The 24,491-nt window shown below is 49.1% G+C and overlaps 1 protein-coding gene across 6 annotated transcripts in view; it reads left to right on the top strand.

Moving 5' to 3' along the window:
• SFXN5 (sideroflexin 5) overlaps positions 1–24,491 on the top strand; it is a 107,000-nt gene that overhangs the window by 43,351 nt on the left and 39,158 nt on the right. For 5 of the 6 annotated variants that reach the window (XM_006905169.3, XM_025049229.1, XM_025049232.1 and 2 more), the window contains exons 7-10: positions 9,637–9,690; positions 10,726–10,782; positions 12,153–12,218; positions 22,709–22,799. In XM_006905169.3, the coding sequence (XP_006905231.1) occupies positions 9,637–9,690; positions 10,726–10,782; positions 12,153–12,218; positions 22,709–22,799 (268 nt within the window). The remainder of the gene's footprint in view (positions 1–9,636; positions 9,691–10,725; positions 10,783–12,152; positions 12,219–22,708; positions 22,800–24,491) is intronic. The other variant, XM_025049214.1, reaches the window with a different exon arrangement.

Genomic DNA, 24,491 nt, shown 5'->3' with positions numbered 1-24,491 from the left:
TCCCTAGTGATAGATTTAGGTTATTTCTGGTTATTTGCTGTTAGAAATAACAGCGCTGTGAAAAATCCTTGTAAAGATCTTTTTTGCACAAGTATGAAGGTTTCTTTTGAGCCCATTCTAGAAAGTGAATTTGCTGTGTAAACGGCCATGCACATTTAAGTTTTTGATAATTATCGAATTTCCCTTCAGAGAGGCTAGATTTCACCACACCTTTGTAACACCAGTATTTATATTGTTAGTGTTTTTTGCCAGTCTGATGGAAGAAAGGTAGCATCTTATTTGGTTTTAATTTTCTTGAACACACACAAAAAAGATTGTGCTTCTTTTTATATATTTATTGGCCATTTATATTCCCTCTACTGTGAATAACCTTTTCATATCCTTTGTCCATTCTTCTGTTGGCTGTTATTTCCCTAATTGGTTTGTAAGAGTTCTTTATATATTTTGGATACTAATCCTTTGAATTATTTATATTGTAAATCTCTTCTCCCAACTCTTTTCCCTTTATTCTCTTGTGTCTTTTTCTGTAAAAAAAGTTTTGAATATTGATGTTTTTAAATAAAATAACCTATCCTCGGTTTGATTTTGAACCATGTCCCCACCTTTCACCTCCATCTTCTTTATTAAAATAATTGGATTTGAAAGAGTTTTGTCTAGGAATCAGCTCTTGGATGTATTTATCAATTCTTCTGTTTTCATTTTCATTTTATTCGTTTTTATTTTCATAATATTCTTTTTGCCTTGAATGCTTAATTTTTTTCTCATTTTTTCCTTCTCATAAGCACTAATAAAAGTGTTTAGGGCTGTGAATTTTCTTTTGAGTATACCTAATACCTAGCTCTGCCAAATATATTTTTCATATATAGAAATCTATGACTTCATTTTCTAAATAAGTTTGAAATGATAGTTTTGAACACTCTCGAATCAGATAGTCAGAAGAACACATTTTAAATCCCAAGTGGTTGGGTTTTTAAAATGTATTCTTTTAAAATTATTTTCTAGTTTATCTTAGTTTCAGAGAGGGGGAACTCTACAATTCTGCCATTCGAGATGTGGTTTTCTTCGTACCATTGTATATGATTGTTAAAAATAATGGTCACCTAAACAAAAATAATGGTCACCTAAACAAAATAATTTATTTCTCTCTCATGGCAAAGGAGTTTAGACATAGATAGATCTCCATAATGCTGTCAGGAACCCAGACTTCCATTTTTCTACACCATTTTCAGTGCTGGCTTCTACCAACAAAATTACCTCATAGCACAACAGGGCTATTGGAGTTCCAGCCATCACATCCACATTACAGGGAAGAGAAAGAGGAAGTAGTAAAAGGATGTACCTCCCAAATGAGTCAATTCCCTTTAAGGAGCCTTCTTCGAAGTCTCACACAACAGTTCTGTTTACATTTCATGTAGAATTTAGCTGGATATACAGTCAATCCCTAATTATAGGGATTCTGTTAGTGAGAAAGCAGGGGAAAATGGTTAACAGGTAGGCAGACAAGAATCTGCTATAATAACATGTATAAATATTTCATCAACACTTAGAAAAAAATGATGTATCATTTGGCAGTATCATCTCCTTGCCAAACCAGAGAAGATGAATTTGGGGTTCATTTTCCCACAAGAGGCCAACTGGACCCTTACAAAATTAATGGCTGCAGTCATCTGGGAAGAACTAGCTAACCCAAGGGGTGTTAGCACTGTCTCTAGTTCACAAGATGTTAATTGAGGACACCTCATACTTTTCCACTCTCTTTTCCTACCCAGAACAGGTCAGTCATTTCAGAGTTACTACAGCCTTGTAGGCATCCTGGGAACTTGGGTGTTGATCCACTTCCATGCTGTTCAGGGCTTCACTGCTGAAGCAGGTGCTGTGTATTTCATGTCAAGACCAATCCTGTCCCAGCCTGGAGTGAACATCCCTCTGTGAATCAATGTGTAGGGTATTAGAATAGGATGCCCCTGCCTCTGAGACCCTGTATGAACACTTAGTTGAGGTGAATGACAGCATGTCTCCCAGCAGCCCTCAGCGGCAGCCAGAGCCAAAATAACAATGCTCACCTAGCCCCCTTCCTAGCCCCAAATATTCACATCCCAGGACTGACTGAGAACAGCTGGCCCAGAGACCAGGTCCTGAGAGGAGCCATTGGACATGGAGAACCCATAGCCTTCCATCTTGGCACTTTGACTTGAGTAAGCAACATGAGGACTCATTGGTCTCACTCCCTCCCTGGGCCACTGCCTCACCTTAGTGGAAGGAGCACTGTTGCTGTTCTGACACTTCCACCCAAGGCCTGGCCCCCACTGGCCAAGTCAGCTCCTTCAGACCTATTGCCTGGTCTGAAGGGGAGTGAAGGTTCCAGTCCGCACCTTAGGGAAGCCCCTGGTGCGATAGAGGGGGTAAGAAATATACACACACAGAAGCCACTAAATGCTTACCAAAATAGAAATAAGGGTGCCAGCGAATGTGCTAGGAACTGGGTTCCTGAGTGATGAAGGGAAGGAGTAAGGCTGGCAGGTGACTCGACTGAGATGCTTCTAGAAGCAACATCCAAACTGCCTCCTGCCCAGGTGAGCATCCCTGGCCGACCTCACACGGTTCCCGTCTTGCCTGAGAGAAACCCCACCCCCACCGTGCTCACCCGCCCAGAGCTCAGGAGAAACGAGCTAGTTTTCTCCCAGAGGCTGGTGCCAGTTTAGTCAGCACATTTCACAGATCCACTGGCACCCGTGTAGTGTCTTATTTTAAGCTTAACATTTGAAGATGGGAACTTTTCCCCCTTCGATGTGTGGCAAAGAGATCCCAATTTATACATAAGCACAGTGGCTAAGCCAGTGCACCAAGGCTGCTGCTTATAATTGGCAGCTTTATTCCCTGGTTTCCACTAAGAGGTGTGCGGCACTGTCCTTTCCATGCATGTGCAGCTGGGAAAGGCAGGGCTAGTGTTCTGGCCCCATCCTGTCCTCTCTGCATTTTCCCACCCGCCAGCCTGTGTCCTGCACCCTTGGATACCACAGTGTGTCTCAGATGCCAGGAACTGGGTTTCTCTCGTGGGCCTGAGGTTCTCCCAGGTCATCTGTGCCTCCCTCCTCAGCCCTGCTGCCTTCCTCTCCCTCTCACCCCCAGCCTCACATCATTCTGGAACTCTCAAAAGTCAAAGCCCGCATCCCCCATATCCAGCTGGGGGGTCGAGGAGGGCAGACTGCATATTTGGCCAGAGAGTCCATTGACCTTAGGTTATGTCCAAACCAGATTTCCATCTTGGAACATTCAGAGCTTGGACTCTGTACTCTGAGCCCTCTCGTTTTACACCATAGATGATCACGTGGACTTAGAAACCACATTTCTCAGAAGGTGTCTCTGCAGGTCACTTCATCTCTGGGGGAGGAGGGGTGGATCACAAAGCGTTCACTTTACATGAGGGTTTGACTGTCACTGGGCCTTTCTGACATCTTCCAACCCTCTTCTTCTCAGACTCTGCTTATTCACACATTTAAATCCCAGTTCCAATTTTCTTCCATTGTAACAACACCAGCCATTTTGGCCTAGTTTATACCATATAAGAAGTGTTGCTCAGTTAAGCTGGATTTGACCAGTCAGGGACAAGCATTCATTTGACAAAGGATATTTTCTTTAACTGGTTGGGATCCTTTAAATAGCAGCACCCCCAATACGCTGAAGTGTTACTTTTCAGATCATTAGCTACATAAATCAGAAGATGGAGACAAAGTAGAAGGAAAAGCAGGCAAATTGTTGAGTACCAGGCTGTGGCAGGTCTTTGAAAAATGAAGAGGAACATTTAGAATTGAGAGAGTCAGTGTGGGAGGAAGGGGAATGGTTCCAAAGGACCATCGCTTTACCAGTGAGGACTCCTAGGTATGTGAGAAGCGAACGTCGTGTGGGCTCACCCCTCGGAATCTTCTGGAAGCTCTCGAGGAATATACACTTTAAGCAGATACTATGAGATGAACACTGCAAAGAAGGCAGGCAGGGTACTGGGGGAACATAGGATAGGCGACCTAACTTCATCCGGAGGGTCAGGGAAGACTTCCTGGAGGAAGTGACAGCTGGAGGATGAGGAGGGATTAGACAAGTAGAGATGGGGTGGAGGGTGAGAGGGACAGTTATTTCTGCCATTATCTTGACAAGCAAGATAATTCCGTCCCCTGTAGTCTTCCCCTGACTTAAGTTTCACCACCCAGTTGTTTCGACATACCCTGTTTCCTCTCCAGATTTTCTACTCTTCAAAAAAAAACAAAAAAAACAAAAAAAAACTTCTTTCTCCTATCACTTAAGTTAGTTTTGTATGGACAGTGGCCAACGGGCTGGAGGGTTTTTCTCTTTCTTTCTTTCTGAGTCCTGATATCACAGTACCCAAAATTGTTACCAATGGCCTTGGTCCCCTGTCCATGTGTTTAACTGTTCATGTCTCCCTTCTGGCCAAGCAGATTGGAAGGTTTGGTGGCACCTCTCTCCCAGATTGAGACCTCATGTCTCTGCAGAGATTAGAACACTGAAGGGGGAGGCCTGAAGGGAAGACGTGGTTTTCTTGCTAGCCAGTTGTCACGTGGGTTGCATTGGCTCCATTCCCATTCTGTCCTGAGACCCGGCTCAAGCACAAACTGCTGTTCATCTTGGACCTGCCAGGGTGGCCCCAGAAATGGGCTAATGGTTACTGGGTGAAATAGGTAGATAATCTAGGCTGCTCAGGAACCAACATCACCAGTGAAGACGTAATTCAAGGTGCATTATAATGGTACAGAACTTTGAACCAGGAAGTACAGCATATTCACTCTTCATATGTGGTAATCTGTATTAATCAGCTATTGCTACTGTAGTGCTGTGTAGCAAACATCTACAAAATTTCGGTGGCAACCATATCCATTTATTTTTAGGGATCTGCTGTTGCCTGGTGTTTGGCTGATCTAGGCTGCTCTTGACTGAGGCAGTTCTGCTTCTCACTGCAGATTTAGGATCAAATTGGAGTCAGCTGACCCAGGCTGGACTCTGCTCCTCATTCCTCTCATCCTCCTTGGACCAGGACGCTAGTCAGGGCATGTCTCCTCACGGTCACATTAGAAGCACCAGAGGGTAAACAGAAGCACATAAGGCTGTTGAGGCCTGGGCTTAGAACTGGCACACTGCCACTTCCTCCCACTTATGCCATTGGCCAAAGCAAGTCATATGGCCAAGCGACACCGAGAGCAGGGAGATACACTCCTCCCATGTCAAGGGTATGGATGCAGGGAGGAGTGAAGAACTGGGACCAAACTCAGTCTGCACTCCCTCTCCAAAGGCCAGCACCTCATGCGGTTCAGACTTTAATGAAAGGAACAAGGAAGAGATGGCTGGTGGTTGTCATTGTCGCAATCAGTCACAGATCTTTTCCCTGGCCGATAATTATTTAATGTTCTTAATGAGTTGGCAGTGTTTCCAGCATGTCGTCTGAGTTCATTTTTGTGCTGAGTGCTTTAGGGGATATCAGAAAGGAAAGCCCTGATTCTACCTTCAGGAGCTCACGATCCTTTGAGGGATAAGGCTTGTGTTCCAAGACAAGATGGGCGAGATGATTCTCAACTGTTTCATGCAGACTGTGGAGTTCAGAGAAAGGAGAGACCAGCACGAACCAGAAGAGAATGAAATTAAGTGGAGAGGAGTCGCACTAACACCTAGTGAGCTCTTGCCGCATGCCAGACGCCGTGCCAGACCCTCCCGTGCCTCACTCCCATGACCATCCAGAGAGGTACCAGGATCATCCCCACTTAACAGATGAAAAAACAGACACAAAGAGCTTAAGTAACTTGCACAGGGTCACCTCTTCGATAAATACTAAAATTAGGATTTGTGTCCAGCTCTTCCTGCGATCACCAGGGCCCATAGCCAGCCACCCGAAGGGAAGGGGAACGGCAAAAATAGACAGATGTGCAAAGAGGACAGCTGCCAGGGGGCGGGAGCTGTGGAGGGGACCCCAGGCACGTTACGAACTATAAATGGTAGCAAAGATAGGATGTGCGATTTGGCCAAAGTCCTGCAGCAAGATAGGGTGGAGGCTGGGCTGGAAATTCTGGCTGTTGGCTCTCCTTCCACTTTTCCCAGTATCAGCCGCATTCTGGGCTCTCTCCACCCGTCTGTGCGGCCACGCCTGAAGCATTTCCCTCTTGGAAGAGGTGCAATCCACTGGCATTGAAGCTGGGTGGACTGGCTCCCTCTCTCTATCCATCTCTTTCCTCCTTTCCCCTGCCACGTTCTGGAAAGGGCAGCGTGAGGGAATGTGGGCAGGTTGCACCAGAGATATACATCTGAGAACTGAAGGAACATTTATTTTTAATTTAGACTTAAAAAGAAAAAAGGAAGTTATAAAATATCTGCTCTTGCTCCTGGGATTGTGCAGATGGTGCTGCGTGTTGCCTAATAGGGAATGGGGCTGGCATCGTGTGCTCCTGGCCCCACCAGCCTGACTGTAGGTGGGATCCCTATTCCCTTTGCTTAGCCTCAAATGGCTCCCTCAGGCCCGTTTGGACCCTCCCCAGACTCCAGTCTGCTGGTTTTCTAAACCTCCTCCTTCAGTGAGGCCAGTCTCATCGGTTCTTGGTCCTGTGAGCTAGCATACATGTGTACACACATGCACACACACACGCACACGTCGGTACCCTCTTACCTCCTCTTTCAGCAGATAGCCAGAGCTCACGAACCTCTCCCTACCTGAACTCCTGTTTGGATGTTAGAATTTATCAACTTTACACACACCCAAGTACCTGATTAAACCATCTTGTCATTTTCATGCCCAGGTGTTATAAAAGACATTCTCATACATTTTCCTGTTTGGTCTTTACGTTTATTGTGGTTAGGTATTCTATATTTCTCTTCTCTGGTATCCTCCGCTGGGAGCAGCATGGAACTTGGTGCATAGAAGATGCTCGAAAATAGGCATGGAGTCTCTCTCTTTGTGCTCAGGAGGATGACCTGGAGAAAAAGCCCCTAAAATCAGAGAGTCAGGGCCCCCAAGCCAGGAATCAGGAGACTCAACTCTTTCTCTAGTTTGCTATGAAGCCTTGGGCAGATCACTGAATTTCTCTAAACCTCAGTTTTTCATTTGCAAAATACAGAAAGTAATCTCTATTTAGTTTGAGTCCTGGCGTTATATTAAGGATCATGGTAAGTGACATAGGAAAATACTTAGCAAAATCAGTCAATCAATCCATCTCTTTAGGAAAGCATGAGGAGTCAGAGGTGCCCGCATGGACATCAGGCCTGTGTTAGGGCAGGAAGTTGGGACAGGAGGCTGGTCAGGGTTGACAAACAAGGTGAAAAACTCACTGGTTACAAGTCATGTGTGCGTGTGTGCGTGTGCGTGTGTGTGTGTGTGTGTGTGTGTGTGTGGTACATAGCCTGGCTACCAGTTTAATTTAGGGCTGGGGTTCCTTCTGGAAAAGATTTGATATCGCATAAAAAGATGCATGACACAAGATAAAACAAATTAAAAAAAAAAGAGTAAACAATTGAAGATGAAAATGAGACTAAAGAAAGTTTAGGGAAGGGAAGATAAGATGAAGTCAGGAGTGAAGTTTGGACACAAAATGCGTACCGTGAGGATGTGTACACTCGGCAGATATGAGCCATGGAGATCTGGCTTGACCTTGACAGTCACTGCAAATAGAGACACAGTTAAATGCCCAGTGTCTGCAAGACTGTTGCAAACCAGATGCTCTGAAGTACACTTTCTGACCCCAAAAGGATTCATAAGGGGACCCTTGTTGCATCTTATGCACTCCTGGTGACCCAACACAGTTCCATTGTGCTGCATCTTATGACACTCCTGGTGGCCCAAGCGTAGTTTGGGGGTATAATGGGCTTGAGGAGGAGAATACAATGTCATTCATAACAAACCAACGGATGAGGGGGACAAATACGTTCCCAGCAGTGGAGAACGACTTTCATTTCCTCAGGCTTTGGGAGGCAGGCAGACATGCACAAGTGCACATATATGCGCGCGCCCGTGTGTGCGCACGTGCACGCACATGCTGGCTCACGCTGTTCCCAGCTGCAGGCCTCTCTAGGTTCAGCTTCCTCTCTGTGATCTGGCTCCTGACCAGAGACCACTTAAGGGAAGCCCTGGGTTCCCTATGGTACTTCTCATCTGGGCTGGCATGGGGAATTCCCTTCACAGATAATGGGGCTATCTCTGTTGACTTCACAGGTATACTTGGAACCCGAGAATAGAATTTAAACCGAGATAGGACCTCCAAGGTCAACCCCTTCACTCTATAAGTAAGACAGCTAGAGCCTTAAAGGGGACTGTTTTCTAGGAATCACACAGGGACTAAGCTGAGGCTAAGACCCAGGGTCTCCTGATGCCCACTCCAGTTCCCTGAGTTGTCATAGCAAAGAAAAATCGAGTTGGGAATCTCATTTTGGGGAGAAAAACATAAGATAAGTCCTCCCTGGAGCTATGCAATGGCTTTACATTATATAATTTGATTCAAACTGATATGGGCCAATAAATATAAATGTGTGTATGTGTTCTCTGTTTTAAAACATTTTAATGTTTAAAACATGATTTACTAATGCTGCTGAGGATGTCTAGAATTTGATTTACTGCATAGAATTGAATGTTTATACTTGTTCCTTACAGAAATTCTTGCCAAAGAGCCATTTTATCTACAGGAATAATAAATAAGTCAATATGTGGATGGTTGTGCACATTTTTCCATATGCAGCAGTACTTTGTAGATGTTAGTTTGCACACAAGCACTCAAAAGGTAAACTTGGGAGACACACATGGATCCCTGAAGTCTGGGGTTTGGCCAGTACCAAGATTAGACAATCTTGACTTAAACCAAAAAACAAAGTCAGTGAGTCTAGGTCTTAGGTGATATTTGGGCTTTGGGAATAATGGACTCACACCTGTGTAACCATACTTAGCCATATGGGTATATTTGCTCATTCATTCATTCATTCACTCATTCAACAAGTTTTTATTAGACATCTCTGTTACGTTCAATAGCTTAAACATGGTGTAGGTTTTGCTTCATGACGGTTCAGAGATAACAGATATAAATTCCCCCCAACTTGTATTTGTAAAGCACTGAAGGCCCTTGAAATGATTTCCATTTAACCCCCACAAAAATCCTACTGGATGGCTGGAGTGTGAAGGAGCCAGATTAGCTGAGTGGAAGTGAAGGCGTTCCTTTGGTTTGCTTTTTTGTTTTTATTATTCCACTGCCCACCAATTATGGATATAATACATGGCCACTGTTAAAAAGAATACAGAAATATTCAAGAAGAATGTAAGATATCTATATGCTGTGCTATGGATTTTTTCATGCTTGGAGATATGTATGTATATGTGTATGTGTATGTGGTTATATATAAGATGGGATGTTTTTCGTTACAAAAATGGGATTATACTGTAATATAATTCTGCAGCTGGGTTTTTTCATGGTACACTGTCTTCCTGTGGGCAGCAGTTTGTAAGTACACATCATCCACATCGGTTTATACGGATCTGGCTTGCTCTGGCAATTTTTACTATGTAATTTTTCTTTGCAAAAGTGTAGGATGTTTCTTTTGCCTTCTTCAGCTTTCTTCCTCTCTCTTTCTCTCTCTCTCTCTCTCATTCTCTCTCTCTCATAGGTGGTCGGTCTTCTCTTGCCCAACCAGACACTGGCATCCACTGTCTTCTGGCAGGTAACAGTCTCCAGGCAAAGAGGGGCTTCTGGGGGAGGGCCCAAGTGCTAGTTAAAACTCCCTGCCCTAGTGTCTCCTCTTCCATCCAGCCTCTAGGGAAAGTGACTCCACTTCCTATCTCTCCCCATCCCAGAAGCTACTGGGAGAAACCCCAGGACTTTAGGCCCTGCTGAGCAGGTCCCCAGCAGCCCATGTCTCAGGCCATTGTGTATCATTTTAATCTTTGCATGGAGGTGATGGGAGCTGGGCTGGTGCCCTCACCTGATGGCTCGTTGGTGGCCATCCACTTTGCCTCTTGGCTGCTTGTTCCATGGCCAGTGACCTCGAGGCCCACAGCCTCTTTGACATCAGCCTCACCCAGATCTATGGGGAAGGTAAATCCACCCCACTCCAAGGTAATGAGGCGGGTGAAAAAACATCACAGACCCTGCTCTCTGCTCTTGGAGAGAGTCTGGGCTGTGGCTCTCTGACAACAGTGGAAGCTGTGTGTGTGTGTCTGTGCAGAGAAAGAGGGGAAGGAAGAAAAAGCTGACTGTCTTTGGGAGAAAATATCAGTCTTCCCTTAACAGAACTCTGGCTGTACCCGTGTCTGGGTGCTGCAGAACACTGGGATATTTTTGAAAGAGGTTCAGAGCTATCAGTCATTCCAGGGGCCCAAAAGTCCACCTCTTGTCTAGTAGGTAATGTAATAAGGATGAGGCAGCAAAGGCAGGGGTCCATTTGCAGCGGTGAGCACCATAATTCTGGAAGATGTGACTGTCTGGATCGGGAGGGACTGCTGGGGCGAGCAGGACCGGTGTCTTGGTTTGCTAGAAACTGAGGGCTTTCCGAGGACTGGAGATAATCAGTGCTAAAACTGGCACAGTCTCAGGCAAACCAGGATAGTTGGTCATGCTAACTAGTGGGACAGATGGATCTACTATGAGCTAGTGACCCACGTCTTTCTGGAGGGATGTGGCCTCCTGGGCCTGGGCCTGGCTTGTAGGGAGGTAATCACACTTTCTCTGACTTCTCCTCTCCCCCGTTGCCTTTCAGTGGCTGAACCAGAGCCACAACGCTTGTGTCAACTATGCAAACCGAAATGCTACCAAGGTAAGCGCTGCGGACCACCACCCAGTGGTGGGTGGCAGGCCAGGGGTGACCTTCATCCTCCCTACAATGTGACCTGCCACTCGTCAGGTTAAGCATTGCCCTCCTGTAGGCACATTATTTAAACTGCCAACCTTTCAGGAGTGGCTCTGCTGGGGAAGGACTGTTCACACGAAGTGAAGAAGGCCCGTAAAATGGGAGTGTGGTCGGGGTGGCTAAAGAGATGAGCTCTACTGGCTTCAGAATTCTCAGTGGGCAGCTCTTATAGCCAATATTGGATCAGGACAGCATTAGCCACATGGGAACTGAATTTCCCTAAAGCGTTCTCCAAGCTTGTCTGGTAGCCGACTCAGTGCCCCTGGCCTGTTGGCTGCAGAGCTGAAGAGTTGCTCTTGCGGGTCGAAGGGTCTGAGAGGACTGGCACCTCCTCCTCAGTCCCCTGCACTCCAGGGATGAGCTTACGATGGAGGCTCAGTCACCTTCCTGTTGCCCAGCAAGGGGCTGGACCCCTGCTCTCCTTTGGTCAATTCTCTCATACTGAGGTCCAGAGGCAAGAGGTGGGGAGGAGGAGTCTAGGTCTTCTGGCGGGGAAGGGCTGTCAGTTTGGGTAGGAGAGGGTCTGGGCATTTTCTAACCTTGGTGGCTGGCCTGGGGGTAGGAACTTCAGGGCCTGATACTCAGAGGATGTCCCCTCCCCCCATCTAAACTGTCAGTCCACATCTTGCTCAGATGCTTCACACTCATACATCTCTGCTTGGATGGCTCCTGTTTACCTTAAACCAAACATCTCCAAAATTGCCATTGTAGTATAGTTGAAGGCAAGTTCCTCAGCTCTTTCTTAATTTTCTACATTGCAACTTGGGATACACTTTTCCACAGAAATATTGAGCAACTGTCACATATTGGCATGAAAGCACAGTCGCTGTCTGGGTTGACGAGGCCTGTGAGAGCCCCCAGGCTTTAGCCAGCCTCAACGCTGCCATTTCTACCTAGGAAGTGCTCTGGTGCCGAACAGCCCACTTGCAACCTGTAGTCTTCCTAAACTGAATCTGCTTGTCCCAGCCCTAAATGACCCATTTGGACCTTGCTATTTTCTACCTCCAGCCAGCAATGTCTACCAATGACTTTTCTAGAACGGGGCAGAGTGTAGTGAGCCCTTTGGCCCTTTGGCCTCTGGACATTGCTGCCTTTTGTTTCCATATTTTGACCTGCGCTGAGGGCGGCCCAGATAGCTCTGGCTTCCAGAGGGACCTCTTTTCTCCCAAGTCTCCAGGCTAGGGGACAAGAGCGCCCCTTGTTGGCTGGGGCTGTTTGCAGGTGTGGAGTGTGAGGGCTTTGGGTGCCCAGTGGGCCTGAAATTCTCTGTCTTCCAGCCTTCACCTGCATCCAAGTTCATCCAGGGCTACCTAGGAGCGGTCATCAGTGCTGTCTCCATCGCGGTGAGTACTGCGCCCCACTCCCCTCACTTCCTCTCAGTCCTGCTGCTCTTTGGCTGCCCCCCCAGCATCTGGAGCCAGACCTTGTCTGAGGATCAGATCCAGGAAAGGGGCGAGGGAGACAAGTTTCTGTGGGAGCTGTCAAGGCAGGCTTTCTAGGCAGAGGAGAGAGTAGAGCCTGATGACTCTTCAATAGAGAGAGCATAAACTGATGCTCCAGGTTTCGGAGAGCAGGCGGGGAGGTGAGATGGTGCCTGTGGGTGAAGTGAAGGGTTGCCCACTCCAGCCAAGGGCAGAATGTCTGTCCTAGAGGGCCCCGGGGTTATCTGGCACTCTTCTCAGAGGAGCTGGTCATCATGCTCAGTAACGCAGTGAAGCGGGAGGCTAGGCGCTCGAGAATAACCCACAAAGTTGGCCCAAATGCCAGCTCCTCTTGTTCTTTGTTTGAGCTCCTGGGGCACTGTTGCCTCTTCTCAATAGCCTTGGTCATGTGGTCACATGTCTAGTCCCTCCTGGAGGCCTATAAGCTCCTCAAGGCAAGGGCAATAGGCTTGTTGTGAGTCTCATAGGACTTTGAAAATAGAGCAGCTATTAAGTAGGGGAGATTTGTAGACTGACCATGTGAGTGTAAGGATGGATCCCAGATAAAGGCAAAGGTCAGGTGACACAGTGAGGGGCCTGGGCCAGTGCCAGAGCAGAAGCTCAGGCTCCTAGGATAGGACCTTGACTACACTTGTCCCACCCTTGGGCCCAAGCTTGCTTCTCCATCTGGTACTCCCTAGGTCCTGGCTGGGTGGTCTCCTATAGCTGACTCCAGGGGCGAAAGTCATGTCACAACTTTGTTATTCTGTTCATTATGCAATAAATACATGCAATTAGTGAGAAAAAATTAGAAAATTCAAATTAAAAAATATTCACGTGTGATAATCTTTTTGTAGAACCCACTTCCCTCATCTTTCCCATGTCATTAAATAAATATAATTGTTCACAACTAGGTACTAAACCATTGTACCAACACTGTCATTTACTTCACTTTCCTCTAAAGTAGGGATTGAGGGTTGTTCTGCAATGGCCTCCTTTATTCCACTCCCACATAGACAAGATCATCTCCAAATAGCTGTTGGGTGGGGGGGGGGTGTCCCCATTTCATGCCCAAGATTGCTCTCCTTCCCTGAATCCTTATGTCTCACCCCAAGCAAGAAGCCAGACATTGCCAACTCTGTTTAGATGGCTGGCCGAGGGACTGCTAACCCCGCCCTTGTGATCCCGCCACCCAGCACAAAACTTCATTTGCTTGGGGTCCTACACACCGGGGAGTCCTGATTCTGAGAGGTTGCTGGCCAAGGTCAGGGGCTCTTGTGAGAGAGGGGAAAAGGCTGTCACCTCTTTCTTGCTGACGTCACCTCCTCTTTGCTTATGACAAGAAGAGCCGATGGCTCAGCCTAGTTTAGCAGCTTGAAAAATCCCACTTTCCTTCTTTGAGATTTAAGGGTGGGGGGAGCTGGAAGGAGAAGCCATATGGGGAGAATATTGAGTGGCTCTGACTGGGAGGGGCTTAAGGGAAGGGGATCACTGTCCTGGTGGGACTTCCTCCTTCTGCAGGCCAGGGGCCCCCATAACAGGGACATGGTGTCTTCCGAGGGCCCCGGGCTCTGTGCATCCCCAGTCCTTGCTATCTCACCGAAAGGGCCCCCAGTCATGGATCCCAGCCACTTCCTAGGGTCAAAGCTAGCCCACATGTGGGGTGAGCATTCTGAGGCCCAAAGCCTAGCAGAGTTACTAGAGACTTGGGGTCCTCCAGGGCTCTCTGAGCCAGGATCTCACCCGCAGGGAATGGGGACCTTACACTGGGCTATCATGGCCCCCCAGGGGCAAGTGCTGGGGACACCCTCCTTCCTTCTCCCTACCTAGCTGCAGAGCCCTTGAAGAGGCTTTTCCTGACCATGCCAGCCCACACTCTTCTTCCCCTGCCGAGAATCCTAGAAACTTCTGTTCTTCCCCGGCACTCACTCAAGTTACACCCGTGTCCTGTCCTCTCATTGTTCCACTGGATTATAAATTAACCAGGGACAGACCCTGTGTCTTCTCCCCCACAGGGGGGGGCACAGAGCACTGCTCCATAAATACTTGTTAATTAGATTGCTGATTGATTGCTGGCCTCGGGAGGCCCCTCTCCTCTCTGATCCCTGAGTCTCAGCGGTGGCGGCGTCCCTGTGCCTGCTTCTTCACACAGTGAGGGTCTAACTCCGGCAGATGGAGTGGAGTTTCTGACTTGGAAAATCTGCAGCTTGCTTGCTTTTCTTTTGTGTGTGTAAATTACAAAACCTCCAAAGAAAGAGGCTTTATTTTATTTTCCTTTCCATTGTTCTGTGGAACCCCAGGCCTCGCGGCCTCATTAACTGATCTCTGCTTCAATTAGTGACAAATCCCCTCCCAGGGTGAGCCTGTTAGGAGGAGATGACCTGCAAACAAGTGTCAGGGCCCCAGTAGTTGGCCCAGCTCTAGTATTAATTAAAACGAGTCCCTACAAGTAGGCGGCATGGATGGGGGGCTGACAGGCCAAGGGCAGATCCTAGGAACTGAGGATGAGCTAGAGTGCGGGCCAGGCCCAGGGAGTCCAGCCTCCTCTCTGGACCCTGCAGAGCCCTTTCCCCTCTCACTAGAGTCTATGACCTTGGCCAGCAACCCACAGAATCAGGGTTCTCCCGTTTGTATACCCCCGAAGTGAAGTTTCATGCTGGTTGCAGGACCATGAGTGTGGGGTTAGCAGCCTTTTGGTGAACCCCCTAAATAGATTTGGCAATGTCTGGCTTCTTGCTCGAGAATAAAAAAGAAATTTCATCTTAAGTTATTTTTGAGATCTAACAGTTTGCCGTCTTTCAACAAAGGAAGCCTCCATCAGTCTTCGCTGTGTTTTAGTTTGGGAGTTGGTGTGGGGCATTTCTGTGGTCAGCCCCCACTGGCTGCAGGCTGCACGAAGGTGGCCCATTCATTCGCTTCAGGGTGCATATGTGCCAGGCACTTTGCAGACACTGAGATGCAGATGCACAGACTGGTGTGTCCTTCAAGATGCTGAGAGGGGAGGCTGGGACACTTTATGCTATAACCAGAATTATAATGAAGGTGACCCTTGGGTGTGGTGGGACCCAGAGAGGGGCCTCTAATTCACACAGGGCTGACTCTTATAGGGCAGACCAGAGAGAGGTGTGCGTTTCAGATAGAGGGCACAGCACATGATGAGAAGGAGAACACGACAGATTCTAGAAGCTCTCAGAAAATGAGTGTCGCTGCTCTGTATGGAGTGACAGTGATGAGGTGACGATGAAGCAGTGGGAGTCGCAGAAGCCGGTCACGGAGCCATGCCAGGAACCCCTGCCTGAGTTCAGGGACCCATGGCATTGTAGGTGGTATGGGCAGAAGTGGGCTGAAGAAGTTGTGGGCGGTTAGCAGGCCCAGCAGATGGACCACCTTCCTGGACTCAGGGTCTGGGTTGAGAGTGGACTTGGGGAAGGGAAGAAGGCTCAGGGCTAAAGTCCACTCTGGAGCTGGTTGGTAGAGCTGGAGTATGAGAGTCGCTTCATTCCTGATCCATCCTCAAACCCTTCACTTCAGCCGGGTCTTAGCTAGCTGAGGACTTTCCCTTTTAGGGCCACACTGACTTTCATTCCCAAAGGGTCTGGGCTCTGGGGGGTCCTTTCCGTTTAGGATGCAGTGATGTCTGTTAACCTTTACTATTAGACACCGTAGTACATGGAAGTGTCCCAGGGGATCCCTAGGCAGAACCCCTCCCCCTCCCAGTTCCCATTACTTTCTCCATGTCCCCATGATAGTCAGACAGGCAAATAATCATAATGACTAATGCTTAGGGAGTGCCAGGTACTGTTTAGGTGTTCATCTCCATTTTACAGATGAGGAAACTGAGGCATAGAGGTGAAATCAGTGACAGAGCTGGGATTCAAACCCAGGCTTAATCTCATATTGTTCTGCTAACACAGGACCCTTTTCTCTTCCTGCTCCCTCTGTGTGATAAAGAGGCAGAAAAGCCAGGCAGTATTCTCAGCTTCCAGGCTTCAGTAACTGTCACCAGGCCCCCAGGCAGACAAGTCCCTCCCCAGGGACCCCGAGAACAGTGGGGTCTGGAAAAAAATGTTTGAGAGGCTCTTTAGCTATAACAGGGTTAGGCCCTTGACTCACCTTCATACTTGGTTCCTGGGCCTGTGGTTTCTGGCCAAAGTCAGGTCAGCAGATGTCTTTGTCCCTGGTCCACAGTATGCCCTGCCTCCTGCAAGGCACACTCAGCTGGCTCTGTGGTCCGGGTTTATGTCAGGTATTCTCTGTGGTCGAGGATATGCCTCAGTGTTCTCTGTGGTCCAGGGTGTACCCCAGATAGTCTCTGGTTCAGGGTGCACTTTGGGGTATTCTCTGTGATCAAGAGTGTACCTCAAATGTTCTCTGTGGTCAGGGGTGGACCTCAGGGTGTTCTCTGTGGTTGAAAGTGTACCTTAGGGTGTTCCTTGTGGTCCAGAGTGTACCTCAGGCCCTGCTGGTCTTCTCTGGGCCTAATGGAGGAAGGAGGCCAAAAGCCTGAGAATCCTGGACCAGACTATTGTCTTGCTGCTCTCACTAGGAGTGGTTTCTGGGTTGGAGGGCCCATTGCATGGACCTTGTAACGAATCTGAAGTGTTCCAGAAGGCTGCAGATGGTGATGCTGGCAGTGGTTACTCTGACACGAATGTCAGCTGTGTATGTTTTCTGGAGAGGACAAGTTGTTGTCTTCTCCTACATGGAAGGGGTCTAATGTAATTGGTGTCCCTACAGGTGGCCAGCTGGTCTCTGTGGGTTATGGTTCAGAGGTCGGGCCTGGTCACTAGCAAACAAGCCACTCACTCGCAGCTGGAGCTGACTGGAGTTTTAGCCTGTGCATGACTGTGTCCCATCACTTTGGCCCTTTGCTCCTGTCAGTCTGGCTAGGGTTGCAGGAAGATTAGAGGGTAATGGGACACTTAGTTTCCAAGAGTTTATTCTATAATTAGTGCCCTCTGGTGGGAATTTTTGGTACCGCAGATTTTCTTTTTTTTTTTTGACCTGCCCCATCCCTTGCCCTCCAGGACCCACACAAACTCCTGACCATTTGGTAACGTTATTACCACCACCCCAGAGTGGATCTAAATTTTGACCTCATGCCATCCCTCCTTTCAGGCATGCCCCCTTCTCCATTGTTCTCCAGGGGCCCTTTGCCCACCTTATGGCAAGTGCCAATAGAGTCCACAGAGAGGGCTGCAGATGATCAGATGATAGTTCATGCTTCCGAAGCCTGCTGAGCCTCCCTCCCTTCTAGCCTGGCTGCCTCCGACTTGTCCTTTGGGGCTCAATCGGGCATCCCTTTTCTCAGGAGCCTTCATGGCCCTTGGGGCCACCCCTTTCAAGCCCTTCTCCCTGAGCATCCACTCAGGTAGCCTTAGACCTGCGTGTGTAGCACCTGGCACTGGTGGAGCTGTCTGCTAAAGTGGACAGCAGTGACTGCACAAGGCCAGTCTCCTTTGTGGCTCTGTTTTTTTCCCCTCCTGCTTCAGAAATCACATGATTTATTCTAAAAACATTTGTTAAGCACCTCATTTCACCAGACACCAGGAAGTCAGTGAGGAATGAGAGAGACAGAGCCCCTGAGCCCAGAGCTTAGAGCCTATTGGGAGAGATATTTGGTAAAGAGGCCATAGGTAAAAATTGTTCTGTGAAGTTCAGTTTTTTAACCACACACATGTATTACTTTGATTTACAACATTTTAAGAAGGTAAACAAATATATACTTAGAGACCATGATAGGTACATGGAAGGAAGAGTTCCAGGTTCTGTGAGAGCCTATAAAAAGGGAGCCCTAAGCAAAGAGGAGGCCAAGGAAAGGGGCAGTGCTTGGAGGCTCTGGGGGGCGATATGGGGGGATGGGGGTTGGAGTAAAAGAGAGAAAATTGTTTAATCGGAGGAGCCAGGGCAATGGTGAGGTAGCTAGAGCCTTGCAAGCAAGGCCAGGTGGTCACCCAAGGCTGTGAGGGTCTGTAAGCGCAGTGAGAAGCCAACGAAAGGCTAAAGCAAGTTGGTATCCATTGTTAGGAGATCACTCTGGCTGCCGTGTGGAGTGGAGTGGAAGAGGGCAAGAGTGGAAGCCGGGAGCTGAGTTAGAAGGGGGGCAGTCATCCAGGGAGAAGAGACTGGTGCTTAAGCTAAGTGGAGGGAGCAGAGAAAGATATTCAAGATATCCAAGAGATGGGACAGGTAGCTCTGCAGGATGGGCTGGGCGTGGGACGGTGGGTGGGATATGCGCTGGGAGGGGCTCCTGTCCGGGAGGGCTCCTAGGAGTGAGCTGAGAATGGGAGAGGAGGATCAGGCACAGGTGAGAAAGAGCAAAATAACCTTGGTTTGGGGTGTGTGAAGGTGGAGTGCCTGAAGCTCCTTGAAACAGAGGCATCCTCCAGGGGATGGGACTTGTGGGCTGGAGGAGAGAGCCTGAGTAAGAGAGGGCTGCATGCATTGCTCAAGCCCTATGTGGTGTCTCCTTGCTGGCCTTGAAGAAATTAAGCTGCTATTGGCCTGGGAAAGACATTGATACTTAAGGAGACAGCTCTCAGGCATGTAGCTCATGATGTTGAATGTCTTGTGTCATGGAGCTCCCACCCCACCCCAGTTCTCGGCGCTGGTCAACACTTATCCCCACTGCAGGGGGTTGTCAGGAAGATAGTCTTCTGTCCTCTTCCTCTGCTCCTGTCAGCTGCCTGTGGCAAATTCACTGGCCTGGGAGCCGGAGCTTAGAAGTGGCCAGAGAAGATTCACTGCTTCCTCAGGGCTTTGCTGATGTCCTGAGGATCTTGGGCTCTGGCTTCTCCCAGGACCCTAGTCTGCTGGCCACATGGGAATTCTTGTGCAAAATCCACACCCTGTTTGTTTTCCCCTCCACCCAAATGGAGCCCCTGTTTGGTTAATTTCTATTTTGTGGCTTATTTGGAGGCTGCTAAAACAGACCCTAGGGGACCCTCAGCAGTGATTGTTCCATATCTCATTATCTTTCCCAAACCCGATTATTAGCTCAGATTTTTCTGATCGCTAGCTGCTGTTTATGATGAGTTGTGTGCCATTAATGCCAGCTGGTTCCCTTAAACAGGACCCACCATGCCAGGGAAAACGAGCTGGCATTCAGAACCACCAGCTACTTGGCTTTTTAATTTTAATGGGCTCCACCAAATGTTCCAGGCCAAAGGGCCAGCAAGGAACCAGAACAGACGGGCTCCCAACCCCTGGGACTGTAGCCCGCCCAGTTCTTTCTTAGGCTCTGGCCATCCTAGCTGCTGGGACAGTAGGCCTGGGCTGGGAGCTGCGGGGGGAGCAGAGGTGAGCAGAGGTGAGTGGTCACTTATCTCCTCCGTATTCACGCTTTTCTGCCACCTGGCTTATCATCAGGGGGTGGGCAGGTGGGCGAGTGGGCTACACAGGAGCCCAAAGCCTTCTCCCCACTTTGCTGGTCCTCATCTTCTTCCTTGGACTCCGGCATGTAGGCCATGCCCTCAGAAACATGTGTGTCCCTCACCAAGTCTCACTCCATTTGTGCTGGGGAAATGCCCATGGGCTTCGAGGAAGGGGAGGCGGGAAGAGACCTGGGACCCGGGCTGTGGACTCTATTGTTTTCTCTCTTCTTTCCTTCTCCCTACCCTGGGCTCCCACGTTGGGTAGAGGGAGGCAAGCTGGGTCCTTCACTCTGGACAATACTATCCCAGCCAGGGATGGGAAGACTTGGGGGAGCTAGGGTGCGGGGGGTAAGTCCGAGTGTTTGCTATAAGCAAAGGCCGCCACACTCCAGCCCTGCCCACCCCCAAGAGGCTATCAGGGGAAGGGGCTAAACTCCCTGCTGGCTTCTTGGGGGGCTCCTGCTCCCCACCACTCCAGCACTCAGCATCTTTTCAGTTGAATGTGTGGGGTTTTGAACACAGACCTTCTGATTTCCAGCTGTGGCGGTTGAGGTTGAGGGTGGTGGGTATTCAAAGGTGGAAAACAATTGGAAAGTAAATAGCACCGTGGTTAAGAACGAACCACTGGGTCTGCAGATGCTGGGTTCAGTCCTAGCTTACCTGCCTCATAATAGCTGTCTATCCCTGGACAGAGTTACTTAACCTCTCTGAACCTGCCTGAACTTCTCTAAATCTGTAAGAAGGGGTAATGCCCTATCTAAAAGCTTGTAGTGGGAATTCAATTAAGGTACTTTATGTGGCCTGGCATCAGCAGGAGGCCTGGCATCTCCCCACACCCCTCGCTCCTCCTCCTCTTCATCTCCGATACTTGCCTGCCTGTCCTTCAGCCTGTTCCTCTGCACTTTCCCTCTCTACACTTTATGGGAACATGTTCCCTGATATTTGGGGGCCATTCCTGAGTCACAGAAATAGACAGTCACTCGCTGCTGAGAGCCGGGGACCTAGACTTGACAAGTTCCGCATGTGTGACAGGGGCAGCCTTGAAGCAGGGCAGTGTAGGCCGGCAGTCCCCCTGCCCGCCCCACCAAACCACTGAAGTGTGTCCAAGCTGCCACGCATCTCTCTGCCTCCCAGCCTTCCCTTGAACAAGCAGAGACAACAAGGATTGGACTCTGAGCCTCAGCTTGAGGCTTCAAATGGAGCCCAGGCACTCAAGGGCCCAGGCTGTGTTTGCCCAACAGCACTCTGGCTCCGTCGGGCCCTGGGCTGCTCAGGGGCTGGCGGGCTGGCACTTCCTGTCTTTCTGAGTCACTGGGCCATTTCTGCAGTGCCCCATTTTGACTGCCGCAGGTACCGGGCCACCCTGGAGGCCTTCCCAAAGCTCAGCATCTTTCCCAACAATGCAGAAGGTTGAGGCCAGAGCCAGGGCTATGAGTGCAGGTGGCCTGCGGAGCCAGCAGGTAAGGTATGTCAGAGCCAGAGCAGAAAGCTCCAGATCCCCTCAGGCCAGGAATTATCTACAGGGCAGAGGGCAGGGGCTGGCTCTGGCCTCAGGTGAGGGAGCAGAGGCCTCTACATATCTGTCTTCTGGTCCGGACACATGCATCTTGCCTTTTCTCTCTCCATGCCTATGCTCGTGCTGTTTGCCCCACCAAAAGGTTTTTTTTCCTCTGCCTAGACTAATCTCACTTTTTTCTTCCAGCCTTTCTGATCTCTCCATTCATTCATCTGTTGGTTCATGCATTTATTCCTCAGTCACACTGTATTCAGCATGTACTACATGCCATCCACTGCCCTAAGTGCTGGGCACAGGAAGATGAAAAAGGCACGGTCCCTCTCTCACAATCTGGCAGGGACATCATCACACCCATGAGCAGTGTACTGAGTGCTGGGAAGGAGGGACTGGTGATGTGCAAAGGAGGGACTTTCTGCGGGGGAGAGGCGACATCGTTCTTATATAGCTTCATTTATTGAGTCTTATGTGCCAGGCTCATGCTAAACACTTATACACATTTTTATAGCAGCCCTGGGTTGCTGTAGATATTACTATCCCTTTCTACAGACAAGGCAACTGAGGCAGAGGTTAAATGACTTCATGACTAAAAGGAATCCCACTGTTAGTAAGCGATACTGGAGGTGAAGCTCAGAGGTGAGCCTTAAAAGAACAGGTGGACTGAGCACAGGAAGGAAGGAAGGCGTCTTGGGCATAGGAGCCAGCGTAGGCCAAGGCCCCAGGGCTGGAAAGCTCATGTAGCATCTGATAAGCAGCAGACTGGACTCGAGGAAGGAGAACATGGGTCGTTGGGGGTGCAGGGTTATGGAGGCCAAGACTGATGCACATAGGAGACTGCACCTTCTAGAACAGGTCATGGGGAGGAGCTGGTGGTGGTAGATGCAATTGGACCTGTGTCCTAGAAAGACAAAGGACAGCATGGGGGTGGGCTAGAGTGGGGAGCGCCCAAGGCAAAGGCAAAGGGACTCTGGTGTCCTGGGCTGAGCGAGGGGAGCTGGTATCTGAGTAAAGACAACCAGTGAGCCCAGGATGTCCCCTGCACCCCCCACCCCCCATGTCCTGCTGCAGGCTGCTCTGCTTAGCTCTGCAGGCACCTGTGGACAGATGTGTAGCTCTCCCTCTCCTGTGGTCCTTGTGGTCTGGCCAGGCCCAAGCCTGGGCTCACAGTAGGGCCTCAGAAAGAGGATAGGAATGAGGAGGTCCTAGACTTTATTTATTTGCAGCAGCAACCACCCCACCACCTTTTCCCCTCCCCAGAGAGGCTGTGTGTGTGTGTGTGTGTGTGTGTGTGTGTGTGTGTGTGTGTAGCTTTACCTCTCTCCCTCTTTCTCATGAGCCGGTTAACTGGCATGACGGGGCAGTAGTGCTTTAAACAGCTGTACTGGAGTTCTGCAACCTAGGGTCTGGGGGTGAAATCGCAGAGGACACTGCGCCCCTCACCTCCTGCCCCACCCCCACCCCCGTCTGCCCCTTCCTCCCACAGGCGGCTGCAGCACCATGCGCTTTTTCTGTTTTCTCCTTCCAAGGTGGGCCTTAATGTCCTGGTTCAGAAAGCCAACAAGTTCACCCCAGCCACCCGCCTTCTCGTGCAGAGATTTGTGCCCTTTCCCGCTGTAGGTAAGGCCTGCAGGAGGCGGAGTACGCCTGGGTGTGTGGGGCTGCGGGGCACTTGCAGAGCTGGCTGGACTGTGGCGGGGGCGGGGATGTTCCCTGACAGGGACAGTTCTAACAAAACAAGCAGTTAGAAAGAAAGGTGATGGGCCTCTGTGCCCAAAATTCTGCATAGGGATTCTTACAGGCCCTTAAAGGGTCAGTAGATAGAATGCAGTGGACCTTGTGAATGTGGTTGGGGAAAATTTTACATTAGCCTCTAGCTGAAATCTAACATTTCCTTCCATTATGAATGTAGACAGCAAACCATAGTAAGGAGCAGGTCCTGTGACTGTCACCAATAGATATCACAGACATTTTCATGTCCCATTATAGTTGTTACAGAGATCTTAAAATATCGTACATACTTAAATCAAAATTTGTCCATAAATCAAAATTATACTTAATAGATTCACTGGTAAGTCTTGTTTTTTTAATTCATTAGTTAAAAAGCAAATCTATTACTATAACACAACATAAAAAATAGTTTGGCAACTTATTTCAATATAATTCCTTTGTAATCCTATGTCTTTCATTTTATACATTTAGGGACATTATTCAGAAAGGGGCACATAGGTCTCACCGGACTGTCCCAGGGGTTCCTGACACAAAAGAACGTCCACAGCTCCCTCTAGTCTGGAGTTCCAAGCCCTTGGGTTGTGTGGGCCCTTTAGGTTTTTGTAATTGTGGGTGCATGCATGTGTGGGAGGGGAACTTGCTGCCTTCAGCTGAGTCCTTGCTGGTCTTGGAGTCTCTGAGCTCACAACACGTGCCGCAGGCCTGGGCCCAGGGATCCCACAAAGCCCAGCCTGGCTCTTAAGAGGCCTACGCCTTATTTGGGGTGCCACAGTGGAAAGTTTTTTGAAAATTAAAAAGAAACAACATCGAAAGAAACATGAGGCAGTCTGCGATCAGTCATCAGAAGTATAAGCCACTGTTTGAAGCATGACACGGAGTTCCCCATATGATGCCAGAGGACAAAGATGGGGGCCAGCCCAGGAGAGGTGTGGGGTCCCGTGACCTCCCTGATGCCAAGGCTCAATCTGATCAACTGGGAGTCAAACTCAGGTGCATGGTCCAGATCTTGTTCTCCAGGTGTCCGCTTCCCCATCTATAAAATGGGGCACCAGTACCTACCTTCCTACAGCCCAGAACTGTGGGAGGATCGAAGGAGACCACAGACCAGATTCCATTCATAGGAAAGTGCTTCGAAGCGCTCGAAAGGCCTCAGGGAGATCATTCTTGGGCAGCCCTACCTTCTTGGTGGCCCAGAGGCTAACGAACTCCCAGGAACAACCTCCTCAATGAACCTCAGCCAACCCAGATAATTACTATAGCAACTCCACACTTTTAATGAACTCTCAGCTATTTCTGGTGTGGGCCATTAATGGAATAACTCTTTAGATCTGACTTTGTTAAGGGGCCTAATTGAATGGACACGGCTGCGGTTCTTGCGGTCCCCGCCATCCTGGGCTGGAGGGTTAGATGCAGCCTGAGAAGGGGGCAGCTCTGAGCTGCACTGAACTGGATCTGGGACTCAGCTGAGATGTAATCTGTCCTTGAGCCAAGCTTACAACAAGGACTTCACCAGGCCCATTCCAGCCCTGCTCACTGGCTGTCTTGCTGTGTGACCTTGTGGGGTGGCCTTAACCTCTCTGA

The sequence above is a fragment of the Pteropus alecto genome, unplaced genomic scaffold, assembly GCF_000325575.1.
Source record: "Pteropus alecto unplaced genomic scaffold, ASM32557v1 scaffold100, whole genome shotgun sequence".
NCBI lineage: Eukaryota > Metazoa > Chordata > Mammalia > Chiroptera > Pteropodidae > Pteropus > Pteropus alecto.
The sequence above is the reverse complement of the archived record's forward strand: the minus strand, read 5'-3'. Positions and strand labels throughout refer to the sequence as shown.